The sequence below is a fragment of the Fringilla coelebs genome (genome assembly GCF_963513975.1).
Source record: "Fringilla coelebs genome assembly, chromosome: 2".
NCBI classification, from domain to species: domain Eukaryota; kingdom Metazoa; phylum Chordata; class Aves; order Passeriformes; family Fringillidae; genus Fringilla; species Fringilla coelebs.
This window is the reverse complement of record NC_140029.1, coordinates 91,231,757-91,249,979: the sequence shown is the minus strand read 5'-3', so window position 1 is coordinate 91,249,979 and position 18,223 is coordinate 91,231,757. Positions and strand designations below refer to the sequence as shown.

Sequence of the window (18,223 nt, the reverse complement as noted above, 5' to 3'; positions counted from 1 at the left end):
GGAAGAGCAGGTCATGTCAGAGCAGCTCTGTTGCCAGTGGTAAATGTTATAAATAAGAAGCTTGACTAGGCCAATATTCCAGCAGCAATCAATTTATTAATTAATATGGTAAAATGTGAGCAACACAACACTGGGTACAGTGGGGGAAGTTTTCCCTCCAACTGCACACCGATGGTTGGGGCTTACAGGTATTTATAGGCGTACTCATAAGCTTTCTCAGCAGTTTCTATTCCCAGCTTTTACTCATCAGCAGTTTCTATTCCCAGTTTTTACGTCTCAATTCTATACACTATTGTGATTTAGTTTTTCTCAGGATGTACATCCCGAAAGTTTTTCTCAGGATGTACCACCCAGGTGATGGTGGTCCGGTTTCCGAAAGAAAGAAGGAGTATTTCATCTGGTGAAGTCCAGTTTCCAGATGTGGGTCCACCTTTTGATTGCAAGGACTATAAATCTCATAACCGTGATGTCCAGCTTCCCTTGGTCGAACCTATTAGTCCTTGAGTTGATGTCCATCTTCCTTTCTCAAGCTGCATGTTTCCTTTTTATATAATCTAAAGCTATAGTTTCAAAGATCCTTACTACAAGCAATATTCTAAAATTATGCTTCAAAAGGTTATTATTGCAAAACTCTTTAAGGCTTAGCTACAAGCAGAAAGTTCCTGTCAAAAAGCAACAATCCTTAAAGCTTTCATTCAAATGCTCCTAAATCAACTTAAGGTTTATAAAGGTTAATTGCAAACAAAGGATAGGTTCAAAGGCCTTCTTCCATGCTTTACTTTTCTCAGTTATTATTAGAATTCGTCTTTATAACTGTCCCATGGTCGGTCTCCACACATATCACAATCACAAATACACACCTTGCCTGTATGTACCTGACACGAACCACAGCTTTGTATTTCACAGGGAAGGCTGTCATGGGCCAAGTCCGTGGGAGGGACCTGCCGGAGGAGCAGGGAATGGCCGCGCTCTCCCTCAGCAGCAGCAGGAACAGGCGTGACGAACTGACCCTAATCTCCATCCGCTCTCTACCTGCGGGGCGGGAGGGGAAAGGTGTTCCTAAGATTTCTTTTACTTCTCATTACCCTGCTCTGATTTTGTTCGTAGTAAACTCAATTATTATGCCCAAGTTCAGCCTGCTTTCCCGGTGACGGCAATCGATTTGTGATCTCCCCCGGTCGCTGTCTCAACCCGTGAACCTTTCGTTTTATTCTCCCTCCCCTGCCCACTTGCGGCGCTGGTGAGCGAGGCGAGGCGAGGCGAGGCGAGGCGAGGCGAGGCGAGGCGAGGCGAGGCGAGCCGAGCCGAGCCGAGCCGAGCCGAGCCGAGCCGAGCCGAGCCGAGCCCAGGCCCGTCCCACGCACTCCCGCTCCCGTTCCTCACCATCCCGCGCGGAAGGGGCGGGAACAGCCGGGGACCGGCGGCGGTGATTGGGCGGAGGGCGGGGAGGGGGCGGAGCCTGGTGCGCGCGCGGCGCTCCCCGCGGCTCCCGCGCGCTTCCCGCCGCCGCGTCGCCACGGCAACGGCGCGGGCCGCGCGGGCTGTCATGGCGGCGCCCAGCGCGGCGGTGAGTGAAGGGCCCGGGCCGCTCTGCGCCCTCCCCGCCGCCCGCCCGGCACTGAGACCCCGCTTCCCTCCTTTCCCCCCACAGGAGCAGCGCTGGCTACAGGCGGCTCGGGAGTTCCTTCGCCGGGCGCTGCCGGGGCCGGACGGGCAGGAGGCAGCAGCGCTGGAGGCGGTGCTGCGGTGCCTGCGGAGCGCGGGCGGCGGGACGCTGCCGCTCGCCTACAGGTGAGAGCGGGGCGGGGGCGGGGGGTTCCGGTGCCCACGCGCGGCCCTCCGGTGAGCTCGGCGCGGCTCGTTCCGGCGCCATGCCCGCTCCGGATGCCGCTGTGGGAGGGATGCTGTCGAACGCGGTAACCGCGCGCGTTTCTTTGGCCTCGGCGCGGCCCCGCCGCCCTCGCGGGGCGATAGGCACCGTCCCCGTCTGTCTGCGGTAGGCCGCGCGTGTGACCGAAGCGGGCATTCGCCGAGGCGGGCTGCCGCACCGTACAGCCTTTGCACGGCACCTTCCCGGCTGGATCCTGCTGGCCCGCACGGGAGGATGCTCCTGGTCTCCGAACCTGTCGGCGAGCTGAGCTCAGCGTTCGAGTGTGCGCTTCTTGAAAAAGGGGAATCTAGGATAACATGGCCCATATTTTAGTTGCTAAAAGGCTTTTGGGTGCTCATCATCATGAAAAACATGCAGCTCGTTGAGAGATATCCATATTGGAAAGTTTGGCTTGTCTGGATCTGTTTCTTGCTCCAACTTGTGTGAGAATTAAAATCTTTGGCATGACCAGTTTTGGGAGAAAATGTACACTGGAATTTATTAGGGAGTTGTGACTTTTAACTAATAGTTAATAAATGCAGGTGGTTGATCTTTCAGACCAGCTAAACTTATCTAATTTAAGCCATATTTTTTCCTGTGTATTTTATGACATTTAAATCAGACTTTGGTTCATATTTAAAAGAATCTATAAAGAAGAATTGAAGGTACTTGGTATTTACCTCCTGTGAGCCTGTTTCTGTGCAGTATGCTACATCCCCAGCTAACCACCAAGCTATAGAGTACGAGGAGAGTCTCTGTTTGCTTCTGTATGTGATAACCATGAGCCAGTGTCCTGCTGTAGTTCTGGGTTTCTCCCGAAAAGCACTCAGCACATTTGACAAAAACACGAGCAGCACTGTGCTTTTGTGGATCATAGGTACCAGTATCATTCCTGGTGGTGCTCTGTCTCCGAAGATGGAGCAGTTTCAAATAATCCCCTGTTCATTTCCCTGCAAAATGCACAGCATAAGTACCTGCATAAATTGATGTCTTCTCATTAATTTTTATATATCTAATTACTGTTTACTGGTGATTCAGACCCATCACTCATCTGGACTAGTTTCTTGCTTTGAACTTTTGATCCCAAACTAATCAAGTGAAACTTTTCAAATTCACACCCTTTGAATTTGATTATGTCCTGCTACTGAGGAAGTGGGTATTGTGACTAGAGCTCCAGTTTCACAACCTAAAATTGTCAGTGAAGCTCACTGGAAACCAGTACCAAAATCACAGGCTGGAGAAGAGTTTGTGTTGGCTCTTTCGGTGGTGATATTGGGGTACTTTGTAAACTGAGTTCTTCACACATCCTGCTGTAGTCTCGCTTTTTTCTTTCTTTCTTTTTTTCCAGTTTCAGCTCCATCTCTGACCTGCAGCAACAGCAGCACATACCGTGCTGCAGCCACCTGAGCTGGAGCACTAATGAATTTAAGGAATGGTCTCATCAAGGACAAGGTGCTTTACCCATGCAGCAGACTTTGCCAAGGACTTACCTGATCCTGGTTGGCTATTTAGCAGATGGAAGGCAAGACAACAAAGAAAAGCTGGTAGATGGTTGCCTATATGTGAAGGACAATACTGGGATAATTCCATGTGAGGTAGGTCCTCTCTCTGATGGGTTCTGTGTTTATTCCCACTTCTGGGGCAGTGTCACAAACCACCAGGGGCTTCAGGTGTTCTGCCAGAGTCTAGGGAAGGAAGTAACATGTCTCTGTAACAGGCTGGAAAACAGCAAGCTCACATCCTGGGCAGAGGATAGAACATGTGAAATGTGCCTTTGCTAAGAGAAGAAATGCTGAATGTACTGGCCTGGAAAAAAGAGACAGCCAGCACAGTTCTATTCTATTCACCACAGTACAAGGTGGCCTGGGAGACCTTTCCACTCTTTGCTGAATTCCAACTAGTGGAGCAAAAATAACTTTCTGGAGAGCTGTACTTCGTGTTCAGTGATGCATTGATGACATACTTTCAGGAAATAATAGCTTGCATGACAGTTGACTTGAAAGCCTCCTGAAGGTAATTGCAGGTGGAATTGAGGTAACAAATAACCCCTACAGTGGTGGTGACAGAACTCTGAAGTTTTGCTTTCCAATGAGACAAACTCTAGGAAAAAGTTGTATTGTTAAGAACTTCTAACTGAAAAGACAGGGGCAAAAGAAAGCAGGCAAGTATTTTAGAAAAATAGTCTGACAATAACTAAGCCTTGCATTGAATTAATTATCACTTTTCTGTGAGGTTGTGGCTGTAAACAGGAAGTGCTAGCTGTAGAGTTCAGCAAGTCTGTGGCAGGTTTGCATCTGGAAGGACAGATGTTCTCCATGCAAGGTAAGAGAGTGGGCAGAAAACACTGCTCTCATTTAGTGATGAAGCCTGGCAGTAGGAGAAGAGTTTGTGGTGCACGTGCAAGGGTGTACTGGTAATGAACACTGTAAGTAGTGCTGAGAAAACAAACTGAAACTCATCTCAAGCTTCAATCTCATTATCTTTTGGTTTAGCTCTTGCACTTTGAACTGGACTGGCTGGACTCACTGTTTGTCTTCCCGAGCTGGTCATATATCCCACAGACAGACCAGAGTGCAGCAGGGTACTTGGAAATCCTGGTGGATCCAGTGCCAGTAAATGCCCCCAAGGAAGTACTTCACAGCATTCCAGTCACCTCCCCAGTGCCAGCTGAGCCACTGCTTACCTCCAGGTAAACACCTACCATGCCCAACTCCTCATACCACTGTTGCTCTGGCTTGGCAGGTAACATGAAGAGCACTTGGCTTAGAAACAGACAAATTCTATTTCTACCACGTTTGGAAGCATTGCAGTGAGTGGTGGAAGTAAAAGTTATACAACAAAGCCCCTTTTCTTTAACCATCTGTTTCCCAGGAGTTTATTGGAAGTTTTTGTTCTGTAATTTGAAAAAATAGGACGAATTTTAAGTATTTCTAGATGTAATTTCAGATTATAGAAAGAATATTAGAACAGTGTCAATTCACATGCCTTTGAGGCTAATATTCACTCTTTTGATTAGCACAACTTTTTTTTTTTTTTTTTGGATCCTCCAGTGAACCAAAAGTATACTTGAAAGTAACCCTGTATTTTGTTATGATGTTAATATGTGTCACTGGTCAAATTCTTATCAGATTACTGAGATAAAAGTGCCAGTAAAATGTCAACTGGTAGAAGTAACTGTGCTTTAGTTTACAGTATGTGAAAATGAGCCAATGGAATTGCAAATCTTAATAAGTTGATAATTTCGAGTCGTGCTAGATCATGTTCTGTCTTCTTGAATAGAGAATTCCTGGTGTAATTTAATTACAATAAAATGTCACTAATCATGCTGCTTTCATTTCTTTGTAGTTATCTTTTGTTTTTATTTGGTTTATCTGCTTCTAAGAAAGTAATTTTAAGGTAAAGTGTTTCATTTAGCTCAAGAGACCTTTCTAAACAAGAAGACTATTTCCATATTTCAGTATATATTCTCACACTTTTAACATAAAGCTCCTTTGTTATTGACTGATATCTGACCAATTTTCCATGTTACAACTAAAATGTTACAGTGAGGTGCTGATACTATTGTGTGTAGTTGGGGTTTTTTTAAAGTCATAAAGTTAGATAATTGTTTAGATGTTTTGGAATCAAGAATGGTTTTGTTCAAAGTAAGTGGGATAGTTATATTCAAGTCCACTAGGAGCTGAAATGAAAATTACAAACAAATTTTTTTTTGAAATTACTTTTTTTTTTAATCTTTTGAAACATAGATTGGAAACAGCAAACAGAATTGATTCAAGAAATATAATCTCTTGCCTCTCATCTGCTTTCAGTTTTGCTGCTCTTTCTCTCTGTGTCAGGTTTGTTGGAAAGACTCCATTGTTGCTTTCAGGCCTCTTGTTCATAGGCCTACAGCTTCCACAGTGACATGTTCCATGGATATACGAATCCGAATTCTGTTTCCTGCAGAAGAATTGCTTGTGACTTTTTTCTTCTCCTTTAGACCAACAATTAGTTGCTTGTTTGTGGTAAAGCCTTTTATAACATGGCTGTTGTCATGGAGTGTGTGAATTTGTTCTTCTGTTCCTTCTGTCTTCAAATACTAAAATATCAAAAGGATTTAGTATAGAAAAGTTAAAGTACAAATTTTGTAGTCAAATAGTGTTTTGAAAACCTCTCTGAGAGATTGACAATATTGCTTCATTGGATATGTTATTCCCGGAAAGTACATGCTGCATATTTGTTTATTTTGCTTTTGGGATACTTTTAAGCTTTCTTTCATCTCTGATTTCAGTTGCCTCTTCAATTGCCCTCTAGGATTCCATGTAAGAAAAGATCAAAGCTTACTGTAGCAGGGGAATTGACCAGACTCGGGCCTCTCCTTTGTGTTCACCACAAGACATTCTTCTTTCTGTTTCTGAAGTGCTTTGCATCTGCTGTTTGTGTTCCTGTGCTGGTGCAAGTAAGTCCTTGGAATTTTGCTCACAAATTCACTATCTGGATCTGTGTATGTGCTAGCTGATTAATTCTTTGAAGCTTGCCATTGATTTCCCAGTTTGATTTATTCTTCCTTTTACTAGTGATATCTTTTTAATTGCACCCAGTGTACAATAGTTTTGGTATGTAAGAAATCTAGTTCTGTGCCTGCCAAATTGCAGTCCTTCTCCCTCATGCAGTTGCAGTGTCTCTGAATGTTTCTGAATGTCTTGCAGATACAGTCCTTTTGCTAAGAGTGTGAGGCAATCCTCTGGGTGGAAAACGTTTTTTTGGGTGGGATTTTTTAGGTCAGGACGAGTTTTTTTCACTGGAGTTGAAGCTGATGTTGCTTTTTGTTTCTCTGCTCTAGAAACCCAGCCAGCTGCTGTGGCATCGTGTCTTCCAGCTGGGTCACAGGTACACAATCACAGGCCTGAGTATGTCCAGCCTGAAGAAATCTGGACAGACGATGTTCGTCACCAGTGCTTCTTCCTGCCTTCTGCCCTACTGTGCAGAGCAGGTGAGGGAGCAGCCACTGAACAGTGCTTCACAAGGAGAATCCACTCAGTCTTCTTCCCTTGAGACTGCTGAGCAGCTCAGTTGCTCCTTACAGCTGGGGGCTGAAGAGGAGACGCCAAGACCAGCCAAAGAGTCCAGGATCATCTCCTATGTGGTAAGGGTTCATAGGCTTGGCCTTCACCCACTCATGCACTGGGGTTTCAGCTCCTGGCCTGCAAGGACCATTATTTTCATCATGAGTTTATTTTTTTACTGCTCAGGCCTGTCAGTCTCTTATATTTTGTGACTCTCTACAGTCCTCTTGCTTTCTGTTTGCTTTCTATTTAGGGATTTGTCACCAAAGTACTCAATGTCCAAGCTGGTCTCTTTTTACTGGATAACCAAGTCTGCTTGTGCCTCGCTTACCAGCCACTGCTGAACTCTGCACGGGGCCTCCGACCGGGAGCCTGTGTGGAGGTAAGCTGAGATTTGCAAGGTCATTAAGTATTCCGTAGACAAGACTCAGGCCTTGGGCATGGCTTGTGAGTGTGTGGGTCAGAGAAGGCTGCAGGAACATGGGAATTATTTCAGCAAGTATCTGGAACAAAACTGGAGATCTTGCTGCCTGGACTCAGTGATGAGAGTTGATGTAATTATTATCTGATTCCTCCCTAAACTGTGCTCTCGATGCCTCAGGCCTGATTATAGACAATCCAGTAGAGTGAGAAAGGATTTAAGGTGGGGTTACAGTTTTGGGGAGTGGTGGCAGACTGGCTATCTCTTCTCTTACACTCTGTGTCTGTGTACGCCAGCTCATCGACGTCCACCTCCTGCAGAAGCCTCTGGCGTCCTTCCCTTTCACTGTACTCGGTGCTTGCCTGAACAGCATGGTTGTGCTGAAGAGCTTCTCAAGGCTCAGCACCCCCTACCAGGCACTGGCCTCTTCGGGAAATCTCTGCTTACAGCTGCTCTTCCGCTTCAATCTGGGAATGCCGCTGTACCTCTGGCTGGTGAGCCTCCTGGAGACCTTTGAGGAGAGGTGAGGACAATTCTTCTGAAGTCAGGCTATGCCTGAATGTGCTTTGTAGGTTTCTGGGTGTCTTCTAGACCAAAAGATCACAACATTTCTGTGCTTGGATAATACAAGCAGCAATTGCTTCTAGTTTATTGGCCTAAGTAAGCCATTTATCCAGACTTCACATTGTGTCCAGTTGCTTGTTACCTTGCAGTTGCTCCTACGAGAAAAGCCAGTGCATTTTTCAAGTGCAGGTGAGGTAAAAGTTTTGGGAAGCTGCAGTGCTTCTGAGCATTGTACTCCCATAATCCTGGCTGGAAGGCTTTGTCCTGAAATACAGAAGCACCCTCAGGGTGTCTGCTTGCCAATGTGGTTTGTTTGGCAGATCAAGGTGGGCACTGAGGCTGAAGCTGGAAACTGGTGCTACAGCTAGATCATAAGTGATATAAAGGCTCTTGTGTCCTGACTGTGCATGGAAACAGCAGCAGCTGCTCAGCATAACACTTTGAGATATTCTGAGTGTTCCCAGGAGTGTGATAATTTGTTTTAGAGTCTCTGTCTTGGCAGATTTTCCCACCCATGCTTACCTCCAAGTCTTCCAGATGGCTTCCTGCTCTCCCTGACACTGCACTCTGTTTGCAGGACAGCTTTGGGCCAGTTTCTGGGTTTACTTCTGGCTTCTGTTAGTGAAAATATTTGTGTTTGTTCTGAAGCACTTATGGCTGATCACTGTGACTGCTGCCTTGGACTTTAAAGTATATACATTTTATTCTCAGTCAAGTAGCAATTTTTAGAATGCTCAGTGTTCCTGTGCTTTACTGGCACTGTGGAATTTTGACATGCTACCAGTAAAACAATTTCAGTTTTGCCTTGGGAATCATGCTAGCTATAAGTTTCAAGTTTTATTATCTTTTCCACTTTCTTTAAATGTGATTGCTCAGTCCTGGTACTGCTTAAAAATTGTTCCAGTGAGTGCTATTTCTTTTCATTTGAGTTCACTTTCTGTCGTATTTTGGCTGGCAGTGTGATCACTTCCAGCCATTCAAAAGCAGTAAGCTAAACTTAGAAAATTAATTTTTCATGAGGGAAATGGAATAAGAATAGTTTGTGGTTGTTTCTCACTTGTGTTTTTTGCATTCTGTGAAAGAAAGCCATGAGTAATCATATCATGCCCAGCTGAAAGACATGGAGATCTATTTGTGTTGCTTAGAGGGAGATTATCTTCATGTTGTTTGTTTCTCTGGCCATTTGAGTTTTGAGATTTTGCCAGTCTCTTCATTTCTGTGGATTTTCCTGTTCCTTGTCTGCCCAACATAATTTGCATTTGCCTTAAATGCTCTATTTTTTAATAATTTCATGTTTTTTGTGATCTTTTTAGTTCCTGTCCTATACAAGCAGAAGGAGTCCCTGACTTAGATGCAAGACTCACTAAAACGCAAGGACTGCCTGTGCTTTTAATGGTCATAACTTCTTTTCAGGTTTTCTTGTTTCTTTGGGCGTCGTCGATTGCTTAGCTCTATGCACCAAAACCCTGGAGCTGCTGAAAAGTTCCTTGTCCCCTTTCTGCAAGCTATGGTGCCAGACAGAGAAGAAGCAAGAGATATTTATAATGAAATTCTGTCAAAAATACACCAGTGTCCCCTGCAGAAAGTGAGTAAATGTTCTTTGAGCTGTTTCCTGTTTGTCTGATGGGAAGAAACCCAGCTTATTTGTTCCTTCTCTCTTTTGTTCACAGTATTTGACTCTGAACCCTCCATGCCAGGCCCCATCTCTGTCTGCAGTTTGCCGTGTGGCAGAGCAGAAGAGCTGGGAAGGCTTCGGTCCATCACAGTTGCTTTCCCCCTTGGAGGCACAGCATATGGGCACCCAGGAGCTGAATCGCAGACTGGCCTGGTCCTACTGCACATTCTCAGCAGAAAGTTTCCAGCCCCGACTGGTATGTGCCTCCTTCTCTTTCCTGTCTGTACCCTGAGAGCTCTTGTTTCTCGTCATGCCTTCCAGCACCCTGTCCAGTGCATGCCTCTTCCTCCTGTTAGGGAACAGCCCTGCTTTTCTCACTGTGGCATGTTGAAAACAGACTGAATTTGAGTTGCTGCTGCACACACTTTGATTTATGGCTTTCAAGGATAGGAATTGTTTGATGCTCTTTGCAGCTTCCATTCTGTTGTAGATACTCCTGGGTGTGCTGAGGGTCTCCTCCAGGAGCAGTTCCCTCCAGCTGCAGGACAAGAGCAGTGCACTTCGCTGTGTGATCTCCCGTAAGGATGGTAGCCCCTTTGCCCAGACTGCTCTCATAGGTATGTCCCACTAAACTGCATTTGAGGGCTGAGCTTTTGCTCTTCTGCCTTCCAGCTCCAAAACAAGGAAGAAGAGATGTTATGTGGAGATGCTGAACTGTCACTGCCTGACCTCGTGACTTTAAAATGAGGATATTGACCTTACTGGTTTTATGTTCTCTTTTTATTTAGCTGGGCTGTTTTCTCTGATGTGTTTGCAGGATCACTCTTGCAGGTGGAAAACTACCAGCTTGTAGTCGAGAGATTCCTTAAGACTGATTTTCCCTCCTGGGAACACCTGGAAAATCTGGAGCATGTGAGAGAGAAAAAAACTAGGTGAGTCCCTTTATTCAGTGTGTAGATAAAATCATCAATTCCCAAGTTCCAAGAATATTTTTGACTATGGTAAGCCTTCTTACCAACGTAGCATTTCAGTGCCAAAGCACCCGTTCTTTGCTATTTGCATAAAAGGAGCGCTTTCTCAGTATCAAAGCCACCATCTCCCTTTGGTTCAGAGTACTTGCAGCCTGGGAGCAGCCCTCCACTTCACTCTTTCCCACTGCTTCTGCTGAGTACCTGTGGGGCACTCACCAGATATGTTTTTCCTAGATAAATGTTTGTTTAGGACAGCCACGTGTCAGGAATAGGGAGTTTCACTGTTACCATTTGTCATTTCAGTGTCTATGTACAGTTCTACTTGGAGGATGTGCAGGTTCTCTATGCTGCTGAAGGACAAATCCAGAAAGGCCTTAGGAGTGGAAACAGCTCCTCTTTGAGGAATAAAAAAGATGGCAGCACAACATCTGAGCTGGAAACCCCAGAGGCAAAAATGCTGAAACTGGAGGATCCCAAGGCAGATACTGACAGAGATGAGAACTGTCAGGGGGACCCAAGCAGCCCCAGAACAAGGAGCTGTGTATCTCACCTGTTCTTGGTTACCCAGAAAGAGGGTCTCATGTTACGCAATTACCAGCTGCCCGCAGAAGGAGATAAAGAAGCACATGAGCTGCAGCGCAGTTTCCAAGCCACAGTGCTGTGGCTGGGCAGACCACAGCTCTGGAGCCACCCCAGAGAAACTGGGAACCTATTGGAGCTGGAGGAGGCTGGCTGTGATGGAAAAGAGGGTGTGACGCAGCAGCAAGAAGTGAGGCAGCTTTGGGGTGTGGTTTGAAAGTCTGGGAGCTGGTTCCTCTCAAGTGGGCCTGGGGGGTAATTTAGTATCAATGGGAAAGTGATTTTTGTGTTGGATGCCTTTGTGTGTTTGTGCTAGCAAATTCCTTCTTGCACCCCAAGCAAGTTTCATCTTCTCTGTCACCTTCCTGCAAATGTATCTGTCTTCTCTTACTCTTGGTAATGCTAACCTTACTTCTCAATCAAGACATCCTCTGGGCTGGGCTTGCTCTCTTTTTACTGTATTTTTCATTCCATACCTAACAGTTCCAATCACCTTCTCTCTCTCTCTCGTCCCTTCCCCAGCAGGCACTGCTGCTGTTTATGGGGAAGTCTCTGCGATGGTTTCCATTCCTGCACGTGGATGGACTGTATCGCTTCACTGTGCCCTGCTGCTCGGTAAGAGACAAGTTGTCGTGCTCTTCTCTCTTGGACACTTTTCTGAACTGCATGTGGGAGTCAAGGAGTCAGAGGGTGACTAAGCTGTTTTCAAGGTTTGGAATTTCCTTCTGCTCTTCCAAGAAACTGGTTTCGTTCTGTGTTTGATTAAAATTCTCAGAACTCTGAGTTCAGTGGATTTTTTTTCCTTTTTTAAACCATTGTTCTTTGCTTTTTCCCTATTGAACTTTGATCTCCTTCCTTCTAATAGCCTTCTGTCTTGCCTTATCACTCTTACTTCAGGACCTGGAAGTGTTTTACAAGCTCAGTTCTCCTCCTGTGCCAGCAACATTTCTGAGCAGCCCATCGTGCCCCCTGTGCCTGCTTGTCCAAGATAGCTGGCACTTAGAGCATGAGACCTGGATCTCCTGTCTGCCTGAGCACCAGGTATGCAGTGCCTTATTGCACAGGGCTTTCACAGGCTACTTGTAGGTCTCTCCAGAACTAGCTAGAAAAATTATCAATACAGAGTATCTTCTGGTGAGACTGTTCTGCTCTAAGTTCCATCAGAGGCTGCTGCTGGGCTTCACATTTTCCTCCTTCAGAATTCATCTGGAGAGGAAGCATGAGTTTCTTGACCTATCTCTGAGCACGCAGAGCTTGTCTTTTCTGCTCTGGCTGGGGATGCCTGTAAACTGCTGCCCGTCTGAGGCTGTGTCTCCCTCACTTGTAGCTGACAGCCCTGTCAGTGCTGACAGGCATGGACCAGAAAACTGCCTCCATCCCAGAAGTGCTTAGCAGCAGGTATGTTGGTCTGCCCCAAATTACAAGTGACTGTGTCCTAGGGAATGGCTCTGTGGTGATTTTTTATTGGGAAGTGCTATATTAAAGTGCAAAGAAATATCCACCCTAGGAATATGGTTTGGAAAATCTGTGTGCAAGTAGTTCAGACTTCTCTCATCCTGGTTATTGAAGCTAAAGGGATTGTAGGTGACAAAACTGCAAAATGGCATCCAGGAAAAGGTTTGGCTACTGCTGGTGTGGACTAAGTCCCAAAGGTGTCTGCCAAATTCCTGTCAGAAGTGGAAACAAGCACAGCAGGGAAAATCAGACTGAATGTAAATTTTTTGGGTATTTTTGTTTTAGATTTTTTTTAGCATACCTTGCTCAAACACATAATAAACTTAGAAGCTTTTCTGTTCAAAGCATGTTTAATCTGGGGTGATATGTATGTACACTGGATTTTTCACCAGTGCTTTATGAAAAACTGCGGGATTTTTGCTTGGCTTCTTCATCTAATTCAGAAAACCAGTTAGGAGTTTAGCAGAGAGGAAGGCTGTAGTGCTTGACCCTTCATCTTCACTGCTGAGCCTGAAGCAGCAGAAAGCAAGGTAGAGGGGCCTCTTGTCCCTGGGAGGGATAGGCTGCAACAAGCCTGCCCTCAATCCAGTAGCTCAGGTGCTCAAGGGCAAGTTCCCCAGAAACTGGGCTTAACCAACAGTGCTCCACTTTGTTGCAATCTTGAAATCAGGCCTTCTTCCACTCCCTTTGTCTTCAGGCGGAACAAAAATCCTGGTCTGCTCTCAGTTTCACAGGTTCTCTTGTTTCTTTCTGTGGTGAGATCGTGGAGAGGACCTTGTGTGCCTCTCCCAAGAATGAGAAGCCACCTGGCCATCCAAAGCAGACAGGTAAGATCGTGTCAGCCTGTTGAGAAGCAACAGATTGGTTCTTCTTTCTGTTTCAGAGAGCCAGGGCACTTGGCTAAGTGTGCTGCTGCTCTGGGAGTAGTGGAAGTATGCCAGGATGTTGCATCCTGCTGCATGTCAAAGGGCTTGGAAACTGCACACTGTCTATGTGAAGATGGGAATGGGAATGCAGTATCCAGAAAATCTGGGAGGTGGAACAGTGATAGCCTCATCATGATGGGAGGAAAAGCCCCTCTAGCAGGCCCAGCTCAATGACAGGCCATGCTGCCTGTGTGAGTGAGCTCATGGTCTGTGTGGTTCTGTGCCTCCTCAGGGACTCTGCTGTCCAGGGATCACAGTGTGAAGCTCAGCATCTCAGCTACTCCAGGCTCCCCTGTTGTGATGGACATTTACATTACTGCCACCTACCTGCAGCACCTCAGGGGCTTGCTACCTGGAGCCAAGATCCTCTTCCAGAACTTGGAACGCAAGATCTCAAGGTGCTCCTGTCTTCAGGGCCCTGACCTCTCTTACTGTCTTTGAAACCATCTCTTAATCTCACCTCCCATGTGGACCTTCCTCATCCCTTGTGCAAGCCTTCATGTCTCCCAATCCCTTACCATAAATTTTTTTCCTACAATGTTACAAGTGAAGATCAGCCCAGCCATCCCAAGAAAACTTGAGTTTGGTTTCTGCGAGCTCTTTCTGACGTCTGCTCTTTCATATTGCAGATTCCATAATGTTTATTGCACATACATTGCCTCCAGCTGTGTGAGCATCCTATCTCTGCCAGCTTCTCACCGGCCTTTTCCTTTTACGTAAGTGTTGGGTCTGTTCTCATGATAGAGTCCAAAGAAAGACTTCTATGTTCCAAGCCTCTCAAATTGCTATCTCTTCTAGTCCTGCAGGAGAAGACTCATCCCCCTCACTGGTGTATCTATCCAGCTTGAGATCTCAGCTGCAAAATGTGGCCCAGGCCCGGATTTTATGCCACTTGTCCTGTGTACTGACTGTGTGCCTGCAGTGGGTTTGCTCACTTTGCAGCTGCATCTTCAAAGAGGTATTCAGGCTTCCACAAACATAATTTTTGAGAGGTCTTGCAGATTTTTTACTCTCACATACCCTTTGCTACTATGTAGGAGAAATGAGAGTTCCTATCTCAATTGCAAACCCTCTTTCCGGAGAAGCACTTGCATATTAGAAAGGGACCAAAGTGATAACTGATGAGAAGTGTGTATCTGATGCCAAGCAGGCTGGCAGCTAGGACTGGGGGTGGAGTGAGGACACTGAAGAGGACAATCCTACTGTGTTAATGCTCTGCTCTTCCCATGTTCACTGCTATTGGGGGTCAGCACCTTGCAGCAAGGTGATTTTTCTCCCCATATAAACTTTTCCCAGGGCACTCCTTGGAAATGCAGTAAAATTCTTTACACTTTTGCCTACTTAATTAGAGATGGATTAAAATAAGCAGTGGCCCTTCCCCTTCTCACTTACACCCATACGTAGCTGTAGCTTTGTTCTTCCTTCAGGGGAGGTGCACCCGACACAATCCTCCATGTCCATCACAAACAGGAGTGAGGCGAGCCAGTGCACGGTAGGGATTGGGTGTGGGAAGAGGGGGAAGGAGGGAGCAAATTACACCACAAACAGGAGGGGGAAAATCATATCAAGGATGGGATGTGGACACAACAGCAAAGATGGAGTTATCACATCTTCTGAGATGTGAACAAACTCTCTTCTGAGATTTGTTTTCTGAGGTGTGACCCTTGTGAGGGAGCAGGTATTGTCCTGCCCTCCTGATCCCATCCTGCCTGCTCTCTGCACAGGGTGCTGGTGGAGGATGGAACTGGTGAAGCTGTGGTGCTGTGCAGGAATGAGCATGTGGCAGCAGTGCTGGGCCTGAGCCTTCCTGAGTGGGAAGCTGTGCAGAACTGCGTGCAGAGCAGGGGCAGCGTGTGCATTCAGCACAGGGAAGCTCCTGGAACAGGGGTGAGTGGGCTATTCCAGCAGCAATTGCAGCCTGCTGGACTCAAGTCTCGGCTGGACAGGATTTCCCTTTGCTCTGGGTGTTCCAGAGCCTCCCTGCCTCCCACTGAACACTCCCTGGCAACACACTCTTTCCTTCCTCAGTGTCTAGAGGAACCTGAGGATCTTGTTGCTTGTTACCTAAGGAGTCTGTGCAGAAGTCCTCTCATATGTCGCCCTATCCTGTTGGATTTCAGCCTAGACAGGAAGCCCTCCAAGATCCTCCAGCCTGGTAAGCAAGTACTGCTGGCTTTTCTAATATTTAGTGTGGGAAGGAAAGGAAGGGAGGAGGCATTTCACCAGGCTGGGGAAGGAGAGGTGCCTTCACTGCCCATCATAGCAAGATCTTTGAAGGATTTTCCTGGAATTTTGTATTCTGTAATGTAGAACTAAGTTGTATCTTAGTAGATCCATGGCTATAAAAATAGAGAAATAATATGGAAATTCCTAAAACAACATAGGATGAAATTTTCACACAGAAACATAAAACTGTTCTTGAGAAAGATTCTCAGTCCTCGTCTGGGACAGGAATCTGATCAGCCAGAGTTACTGTGCAGGCTCCTCAAATCCAGTGGGTTTTGACTGTAGACAGGACAGCATGTAGGGTCCACAGCAGGCCTGGGAATCCTCACCTGGATATCAGCATTGAAGTGTTTTGAATTCATGAGTGCTGAGGTCTGAGCTCATGCTTCCACCACTGTGCGGTTGCTGTGTTAAGGGAACATTCTTCACACCAATTCTTCACACTGTTTGCACACATACCTAGAGCTTAGGTTTGAGTGCAGGTGCTGCAGGGGTTGATTTGCTTGGCTCACCAGAGGATGCTCTGCAGTGGAGACTTTCTGGCTGTCATGTACACTGTCTGTAAAGGCAGGTTGCTGATACTGATAGAGGATACAAAGCTCAGAGCATCAGCTCTGTGAGCACACAGTTCACAGCATTTCACAGTGTAGAATGTCTGTTTCCTGCAGGTTGGAGGGATGCTGGCAAAATGCATTCCTCTGCCTACAGCCCGGAGTCATTCATCGTGCTGTCCTTTGAGGTTTAGCAGATGCCAAGCAGCTGCTGCAAGGCCTTCCCTCCCCCAGCAGCTTGTGCAGCTGTGGGCTAGAGCAGAGCCAGAGCCCTGTACTGAGTTGTTGTTACCCGTTGTATCCTTCTCCTGCAGCTCCCCTGCAGCTGCGGAATTTTCGCTCTGGTGAAGTGGAGTTCGTGTCACGAGTGGGGCCTCGTCCGAGCCTGCTGTGCCTGAAGGTGGAGGAAGTGGGACAAGATGCTTTACGCTACCTGAACAGCCAGAGGATGAGCAGGACATCCAGTTCCTGCTGAGTGGGATCACTGCTTAATATCCCTCCTAGTGGGAGAGGAATTATGGAAATACCTACTGCGATCGGGAGCTTTTTAAATCTCCTTTCCAGTGGAAGCACAAGCCTGTGAGCACAGGGTGAAGGGTGCAGTCAAGCAGCTACTGGGCCTTGTGGAATTCCTGAATGGTCACTCTGGGCTATTGTCAAACAGTGACTCTGGGTTAATTTTTGGAAGAGAGGTGTTCAGTGCTTCTTATATGACAGCTCTTTCTTGGGCCTAGGGCACACAGTGTGTGCATTTTGTGTGGTAGTATCTACTAAATAAAGCTATGAAAATATTACTTAAAGAACACTGTATCTGTTTTAGTATCTATTTTAGTATTCAGGCTTACTTGCTATATGGTGATCATTAACAAAACTATACAGTTCTCACGGGGTATGGTCTTCTTAACCTAACTGAAACAATTAAAATTACACTTTTAAAGCATCTCCTTCAAGAAAAGAAGGGAAATGAGTAAGCTGCTGTTTGGAGACTAAATCACAGTGCTAAATGACAAGATTATTTGGGCATTATTTTGCAGTTCATCAGCAGCAGACTGAACATAAGGTGGGGCTGGTAAGAGGCAGGCACTGCGCTGTGATACAGGCAGTGGTTTTACTGAGCATGAGTGAAGTGTCTTCCCTTTCAAGGCCTGCTGTCCACTTCTGAGACCAAAGTGTGAGTGTCACAAGACCTGATAGATGCCACCATTCAGTAATGTTGTGAGACTCCATCATAAAAGGTTGCCAAAGTACCTTAAAGCTGAAGTCTTTGCAAATGTTGCTGTGACAGCCTTACTTTCTGTGGGTGCTTTGTGCAGAACAGAAAAAATTTTAGTAAAGCTTCTCTCCACCCTCCAGAAAGAAAAACAAAACCAAAAAAACCCCAAAATAAACTATCTCAGCCTGAGGAAAATGTTGACTGTAAGTGATAAGACAAAGATTAAAATCTGGTTAAAAAGTGCAACTGAAAGTAGTCCTGTAATATGAATAACACAGTAGCAGACAGAAATAGATAGGAAGTACCTGATAACACTTACTTTAAAAAAAAAATCAGCTCTATTGTTATATCTGGGTTTAATAACTTTAATAACTTGAAGCTTCCAGTGGTATCTTACTAGTCTCCTTTTCCTCCTCATGCTGTATGTTAGTTTTCTGTCTGCTGTCTGCTTGTCTGTTCCTCTTTCATTTCACATTACAACTGCAATCATCACTCCTCATACAGGACTTTAGATGTGGTTTGTCTTTGCCAGGATATTCCAAAACTGCTGGCAGTTTTCTAACCCATTGCTGTTCTGCCATTCACATCTTTTTCAGCAGGGGAGTTTGATTTTAGCATTCCAAAAAGATGGAGGTTAACTGCCTCCTATTTACAGTTGTATTAGTACAGTCAGAGAATCACAAGAGATAGGTGAATCAATTCTGTTTGGGGGGAGTTAAGATTTGCTTGCTTTTAGTACTCTGAAGGAGCTATTCTCAGCTCTATTGCGGGAAACGCTTTTCCTGTT

General features: G+C 45.9%; 1 protein-coding gene across 3 annotated transcripts; it reads left to right on the top strand.

The window, feature by feature from the left end:
* Positions 1–1,463: 1,463 nt before the first annotated feature.
* On the top strand, positions 1,464–16,975 carry CTC1 (CST telomere replication complex component 1). Of its 3 annotated transcripts, none has more exons than XM_084226019.1 (24): positions 1,464–1,567; positions 1,652–1,791; positions 3,219–3,465; positions 4,363–4,559; positions 6,164–6,308; positions 6,693–6,995; positions 7,169–7,297; positions 7,633–7,859; positions 9,314–9,485; positions 9,571–9,771; positions 10,006–10,132; positions 10,333–10,447; positions 10,790–11,255; positions 11,591–11,680; positions 11,963–12,106; positions 12,393–12,463; positions 13,247–13,347; positions 13,679–13,844; positions 14,076–14,162; positions 14,245–14,404; positions 14,874–14,938; positions 15,171–15,333; positions 15,475–15,601; positions 16,538–16,975. In XM_084226019.1, exons 1-24 carry the CDS (start codon positions 1,547–1,549, stop codon positions 16,696–16,698), a joined length of 3,825 nt encoding a protein of 1,274 aa, XP_084082145.1. In that variant the 5' UTR covers positions 1,464–1,546; the 3' UTR covers positions 16,699–16,975. The 3 variants fall into 3 exon arrangements, with proteins under 3 accessions (XP_084082145.1, XP_084082144.1, XP_084082146.1); XM_084226018.1 differs by having other exon boundaries at positions 11,588–11,680; XM_084226020.1 differs by lacking the exons at positions 14,874–14,938; positions 15,475–15,601; positions 16,538–16,975 and having other exon boundaries at positions 11,588–11,680; positions 15,171–15,327.
* The last annotated feature ends 1,248 nt before the right edge of the window (positions 16,976–18,223 follow it).